Genomic DNA, 7040 nt, shown 5'->3' on the forward strand with positions numbered 1-7040 from the left:
AAAAGAAATGGTTAAAATTTCAACTGCAGCCTACTTCCTGTTGCACGAGTGTGAGCGACTGCACTGCCATTAAATGTACAGTGAAAATGAATATAAAAGAGTAAATCTTGTCATTGGGTTTAACTAAATGTGAAATGTGTATTTTCTGTCTACATCTGTAATGGGATGGCAGACTTTTTATGGCTATTTGAGTCATTTTTATATTTTATATTATTTGGGTGTGTGTACTTGTGGTTTGTGTGTGTAGATATATATATATATATAGCCTCGTTTCACATGGCATGCTTCCTTTTCGTGCTCTAAAACTACCTGCATGTGAGAGAGGGCAAACAAAATGGTGTGAAAAAAAACTTCCACATTTGTTTCGAAATCTAATTGACTTGCAGTGTGAGTCATCCACTTATCGGCACTGTGCGGTCTAATATTAAGTCTAAATACAGTTCTTTTTGTTATATAATAACAGTGCTGACAGTGAAATACACTCCACTTGTGAAATGTCTTATTTCAAGCACCTTTTTTGTGATTGCACATCATGTTGCATGGCTTCCAGCAGTATGACACCTCAAGAACAGGAGGCAGTGAGGTGGTGTGTATGCCATCAGAAAGAAACATTTATTTGCCATGTAATCTTGAACAGGTAGATACAGACAGTTTTTAACAGTTGTAAGTGACCATGCATGAAACATGATCAAGAGGGTTCGTTTTTTGTTTTGTTTTTTTAATTATAGTTTAATTATAGTTAACCATAGCTCTGTGAATCCTTAAACAAAAAGGAAAATTACTCAGAAAAATATTCAACATGCAATATTTGCTCAGTATTTGGCAAAATAAGTGATGACAAAGGAATTAATTACGCTGATTAAAAACATCACATTTCCCCAAAAGCAACTACTGTCTTTAGGAAGCTATTTGAAAAAAAGTGTTGAAGCAAAATGTGATGGTAAAACTTTAAGATCACAGCTGGCTGAGCGACTGGGAGCCTGTCTCGCGGGTTTTCTTGTCCGTGGTGTCCGTGGTGTCCCTGATGTCCAACTGCGGCAGGCGCAGGGCTCTCCTGCACACCTTCTGGATGGTGGGGCTGGAGAAGTAGTAGACCAGCGGGTCCAGTGCGCTGTTGAGGTAGGTCAGGCTGAAGCTGAAGAAGAAGGCACTGGTGAGGCCGTCCAGGGCGGCACACACGTCGACCAGGCTGTGGCTATGGTTGTGGGCCACCTGGCTGGTCCTCACCCAGATCACCACCTGCAGGATGTTGGTGGGCAGGAAGCAGACCACGAAGAGCGCCACCACCACTACGATGAAGGCCAATGCCCTCCTGACGCGGGGCATCGGCCCCAGCCGGCGCCGGCGCCGCAGGTGAACCACAATGTGCATGGTGAAGTAGATGATGGCCAGCAGCGGCAGGACGAAGGTCAGCACGAAGTGCAGCTTGTGCCAGTTGAAGTTGCTGCCGGGTTTGCTGTCCACAGAGAAGCTCTCGCAGTAGGTGCCGCTGTCCTGGCGGTCGAGGTGGTGCCTGAGGCCGAAGATGTGGGCGGTCATGGCCCCAGTGAGAAGCCACAGCACCACGGCCCCCAGCGCCGCCCGGGCCACGCTCAGCTGGTTGACGGGGTGGTGGGGATGCACCACCCGCGCATAGCGGTCAGCGGCGATGGCCACCAGGAAGAAGGTGCTGCCGCTGCGGTTCAGGGCCAGCATGAAGAGGATGAGGTTGCACATCGGCTCCCCGAGCGACCAGCGGAGCCCTGAGTGGTAGTAGAAGGCGCGGAAGGGCAGCGCAGCGAGCAGCAGCAGGTCGGCCAGCGCCAGGTTGAAGAGCAGCACCGTGCTGCTCTTCCACGGCGTCACGTGAAAGCAGAAGATCCACAGAGCGGCACCGTTGCCCACCATGCCCACGATGAACTCTGTGCCCAGCAGCGGCGGCTGCACCTTGCTCAGAAGGGTGCCGGTGAAGTTGCACTTCATCTTGGGTGGGTGCCGCGGGTGTTTGTGCTGCTGTTGCTGCTGCTACTTCTGCAGATGATAATGATGCGACTACAAACAAGAAATAAAGTTACTGCTTTAAGTGTCAACACGCTTTGAGGGGAAATGCTAGAGAGAGAGAGAGAGAGAGAGAGCGAGAGAGCGAGAGAGCGAGAGATTGTGGTTTACACTCTTTCAGTTCTGCTAATTTTGTGTGCGCAGCTCCACTGCTTCGTCATGGTTTGGGGAAAAAGGACTCAAAACTTCACTAAACATGAAAATATGTACCCCGTCACCATCCCTGCATCATTAGACAACAAACGAGCGTGTCACCATCTACTCACAGGCATATAATTTCCAAATATCACCATCAACTCGAGCATGAACTGCACACACGATCCAGTCCATCATAACCAAAATGGAGTGCCAAAAAAAACCAAACTCGACCATTCAAACTCAGTATAGTTCCAGCAAACAAAGTATCGTTCCACCACAAGATGCATTATTATTAAAAGACACTGCATTTCATAACAGTGTGTTGGGTCAAGGACTGGATTCATTAATATTGTCATTATTATCTTACTTAGGGATGCGCCAATACCACTTTTTTTTTTTTTTTTTACAGAATGTGTCGAGTACGAGTACTTGCATTTCAGTACTCAGCAATAGCAATACCGAGTACTGAATAAGGCCATTACTGTCAGTGTGCCTGCCATTTTCTCTGCCTTTCAGAACATTCCCACTACTCAGTTCCACACCTGCTCTCACACCTTCTGTCCCTGACTTTAAGAATCTGCCTTCTGTCCACCAGTCTCCAAAACCTTGCCTGTTCCTGACCATCCGTCGCCACCTGACTCTCGGGTAACAAGGCCGTCTTCCATCCTGGACCACGAGCAGCCACCTGGGCCCCTCCTGGCTCTCGTCCGCTGGTTCGAGCATCACCAGCTGGGACGATGACTCACTGTTCCGGCCCTGAGGGGAAGTTCAACTTCCCTGGTCCGCCGCAGTTGTATGGTTAGCTTTGAGTGAGCTAACCTGCTACGCTTTCCACACATCTGCCAGAGCAAACTAATAAAACTGTCTAGACACTGTCAAATTGTCCAGCTGTTTTACGCGTGCACGCGCCCACACACACGCACGCAGGCACGCACGCGCCCACACACACACACACACACACACACACACAAAGTGGCACACACAGGGTTGTGTAGGGGATTTTTTATTTAGTATGTAATACGGTTCTTGTGCCCTGCCGTGCTTTGGGGCGGAGGAACGGGTGACGTGAGCAGGGTGTCGGCGTCGGGAGCGCGGAGCACCGCGACCCCCATTCTGTCCCATTTCCCAACCTGTAACAGTTTGTGCACTGGTCATTTATCTCTCACCATCATCTGTCACCATGCTGCTCACCCACACCTCACCTGCATCTGCTTAGTCCCGGTCGGCTCCGCTGCTCCTGGGCGGAAGCGCGCGCCGCTGCAGGGGTGGGGTTTTATGGAGCGCCGGCTAAGTGGAGTAGCCCATTGCCGTAAGGGGGGGGTGTTGGTTTTTGGTTGGAATATGTAATTAAGGGGAAAATGTAGGGTTTACTTGTATTTAATGATTTGTATTTTTCAGGGGGAATTGTGTTCTGTTTATTGAAGGGTTTATTTCTTTGTGTTATTGTTTTGTTTTGGAAATGTTCGTTATGGTTGATGTCACCACGGTTAGTGGGGTGGCCCAATTGGCCCTAGGACGCTGCCCACTATAAGGGGCGCTCATTTTGGTGGGGAGGGAGAGAGCTGACTAGTCTGGTGAGAGACTAGAGGACTTATGAAGCTGTCTCCTGGCGCTTATTGATGGTTTTTGGGGGTTAAAAGAATAAAACTTAATTTCTTCCTGCAATTGACGCTGCCTGCCTCCTCCTTCTACTCCACCACCTCAATCCGGTCGGTCCAGATCCCCTTTTTCGTGGGGAGGCCACTTTGCCCCTCCACACCAGCACGTAGGTTTCTGTCCCGAGCATGGCAATTACACACTATAGGATTTAGAAATTTACCACAGGTGTTCTGTTATTTGAACAAATTCAACAAGATCCATTGCAGAACAAACGCAAATTTTACAAAATTGTCATACATACATATACATATACATGTTGTGATATCAGCACATACTATATCGGTACAGAGACCCAATACTGGTATCAGTATTGGTGCATCCCTAAATTTAATTCATGGGTTTACAAACCTCTGCTGAAAGGTAAAATATTGGAATCCTGTTAAAAACTGAATAAAATCAAGCGCCAAGAATTTTTTTTTTCCTTTTTTCACTTTCATCAACTGCACTTTTTTAAATTTGTTGTTTGAGATAAATATAAATGTGTTATTTTGGCCCTTTCCGTTTCTTGACAACAGGAGGCCGCTGTGTCTGTGAATTCCTGTCAAGAGTAACGCTTGCACAGAAGTTATTATTTCTGCCTGTCTCAGCTGCTACTTCTCCTTTTTATGTAATCGCTTTCCGTTACTTCGGGGTAGATTGAAAAGACGGAGGGAAGGAAGCTGTTCGAACTGTTAAAAATGAATGACACTGCAACTTGTTCTTACACCTCCACCCACGTTTCCCCCTTCCTGCTTTAAAATGCACAACGAGCATTGCTCTGCTCTCTGTGCCTCCTCTAATAAGTGAAGATGCAATTGTTTCTGCTGGATTGATATAGCAGCGAATACGTGAGTCTATGTATCGCTCTGTACTATATTATGCAAATGCAACATGCGTCATTTCCGTTTTTAACGACTGGGGGCTATAAAGCGCAAAACCACGGCGAGGTTTACATGAAAGCGAATAAGAATCAACTTCCTGTTTGCGGAATATATCGCTCGTTTTAACTCTACTGCAGCTCGTGCGTATGGATCCGAACGAGGAGTAACGACTGGTGGGACAGAGTGGTGACGACTTTATTTTCGGATCAACAGTGGCTGGCAAATTTTCGGATGCAACGTCGCACATTTAATCACATATGTGGTTTTGGTGGTCGCATAACAGGGCCTCAGTCCTGGAAGGGACCACAACTGTAAGGAAATGTACCAACACTTCTCTTTATTGTAGATACAAGGTGAAGGATGCACACATATGTTTAATTGATAGGCAGAGTTAAAATAAAATAAAATGAAATGAAAAATCCAGCTGGCAACAAAACCACCCCTCTGATTTTTAAAGTTCTCCTGCACTCTAGTGGAGAAACATGTGAAACGTAGCCTTTGTACTAAGGAAAGGATACGTAAAGCAGCTTCCAAACCACGTGGTATTTCTCAAACTCCTCCTCCGACAGGCACCACAGGAGCGGTTTGGGTTTTGTGTCCGTTTGAATAATGGTAGTGTGAAAGTATATGGAGTAAATTCATTTTATTTAACAGCCGCACACATTATACTCAAGAGAGTCATATTCATATTATTGTTTAGTAATTGTCTTTTTTTTTCTTTTTCTTTTTTTAAGTGATAGACACCCTAAACAATACCACTTTCCAAGTAAAAGGTGGCACACTAACAGAGATATTTAACAAGGACATTTAATCAAAACGATGAGCAGTTTTTCATCTTGTTTTTCTCTGTTTCACCTACCTTATTAACGTAAGAGGGGGAGGCAAAATAAGCTTCAGCCTTCACCTTTTTGGTTGATATATAATATTATAATTATTGTATTGTTTTGTTTAATGTATAAAGCATGTACAATATTGAAAATGACCTAAATAAACTTGTTAAACTAAACTAAATTCACTTGATCACTGTCTCTGGAAAGTGATACATTGTTTATTTTGTTAATGTTTGTTTTTGCCTGACAGTATGGTCCAAAGACATAAATTAGTTTTTTTTTCTGAAATTCAAAACAGTGTCCTGCAAAAACATGTGTTTGTCTGCTTCTTTGCCTTTCGTGACATCATAGAGGGCTCTCCTCCCTTACCGAAGAGTGATCACCCAACAGGTGTTCATTCTGTGTTCTAAACCCAACCAGAGCCTCACAGAAGGTTCAACACACTATAATATTTATCAGGAACAGTGTTTTTTAAAAGGAGGCTGTAAGCAGAGGGCTAAATTATACTGTTTATTATAGAGTTTTGAGGACACAGAGGAAATATTTCTTGATGATAGCTCCACCGAAATCCAGATTGAAAAACAAAGGTCATGTGGGGTCTAGATTTGGGTCTAGTGGGAACCTTCAAGGAGCAGCTGGAGATTAGAAGATTGTCGCAATTTGTTTCGCAAAGTCTTCAAACCTTTGCCCTGGTGCCCGTATGACTGTAGTGATTTTAGCTGACTTCTAACATGGAACATTACAACAATAGGCACCAGCCTCCCACATTCCAGTTATTAGGGCCTGACCAGTGTGGAGTGTGTGAGCGGTGCGTTCAGAGGGCGCAAGAATGTGAAGAAGCCAGTTCTGCCTGCGGGGCAAACACATCCTTTTGTTTCCTTTTCTTCCCTGCTGTCCCATCTACTCGTGTGTTTCCTTCACCTGCGTGCACCGGGACAAAACACCGTGGGCCCTGGACTCCACCCACCGCAACAAACATGACATTCCAGTTGTGCAATCTTGAAGAGGGTTGAATTTAGACAGAGCTGAAAAACACTTATTTTTTTCACAGAATGAACACAAATGGTCTATGAACTGAAATGTACATATTGAATAGACAACATTTTTTGAAAAGTACTATTTTACTTTAAACGTTGCTGTTTTTAGCCTGCAAACTGACGGATTATGACAATTTCAGAAAACAAAATAAACATGTTCTGTATCTTGACTGAGTGGCCTCGTGTCGAGATACATGTCGTGTTCACTGAAACGGTGAAATGATGAAGAGGCCAGCAGTGAGCGACTGAGACGAACAGGCTATTCTGCATACCTTTGGTGGAAGTTGAGCAAAGTTGCTTCACCCAACACTGCAGCAAGGAAAGATTGCTAAATGAAATTTGGGATAATGAATTACCACTGGCGTTGGCTTTTGTCAAGACGACGAAATTAAAAGAAAACCTGTTTTATTACTCGCAACGTTCATCGGTTACAGCAAAAGTTTTATTAATTAAAGAAAAGATAAAAATCAAGAGCATTG

The 7040-nt window shown here is 44.8% G+C and overlaps 1 protein-coding gene across 1 annotated transcript; it reads right to left on the minus strand.

Moving 5' to 3' along the window:
- Window positions 1–728: 728 nt before the first annotated feature.
- Window positions 729–2108, minus strand: LOC142887932 (hydroxycarboxylic acid receptor 2-like). Its single transcript, XM_076025910.1, has one exon. It carries the CDS (start codon window positions 1960–1962, stop codon window positions 955–957), a length of 1008 nt encoding a protein of 335 aa, XP_075882025.1. The 5' UTR covers window positions 1963–2108; the 3' UTR covers window positions 729–954.
- Window positions 2109–7040: the final 4932 nt, after the last annotated feature.

Source organism: Nelusetta ayraudi, unplaced genomic scaffold (genome assembly GCF_046127955.1).
Source record: "Nelusetta ayraudi isolate G7.1 ecotype Tasmania unplaced genomic scaffold, CSIRO-AGI_Nayr_v1 ptg000018l, whole genome shotgun sequence".
NCBI classification, from domain to species: Eukaryota; Metazoa; Chordata; class Actinopteri; order Tetraodontiformes; family Monacanthidae; genus Nelusetta; species Nelusetta ayraudi.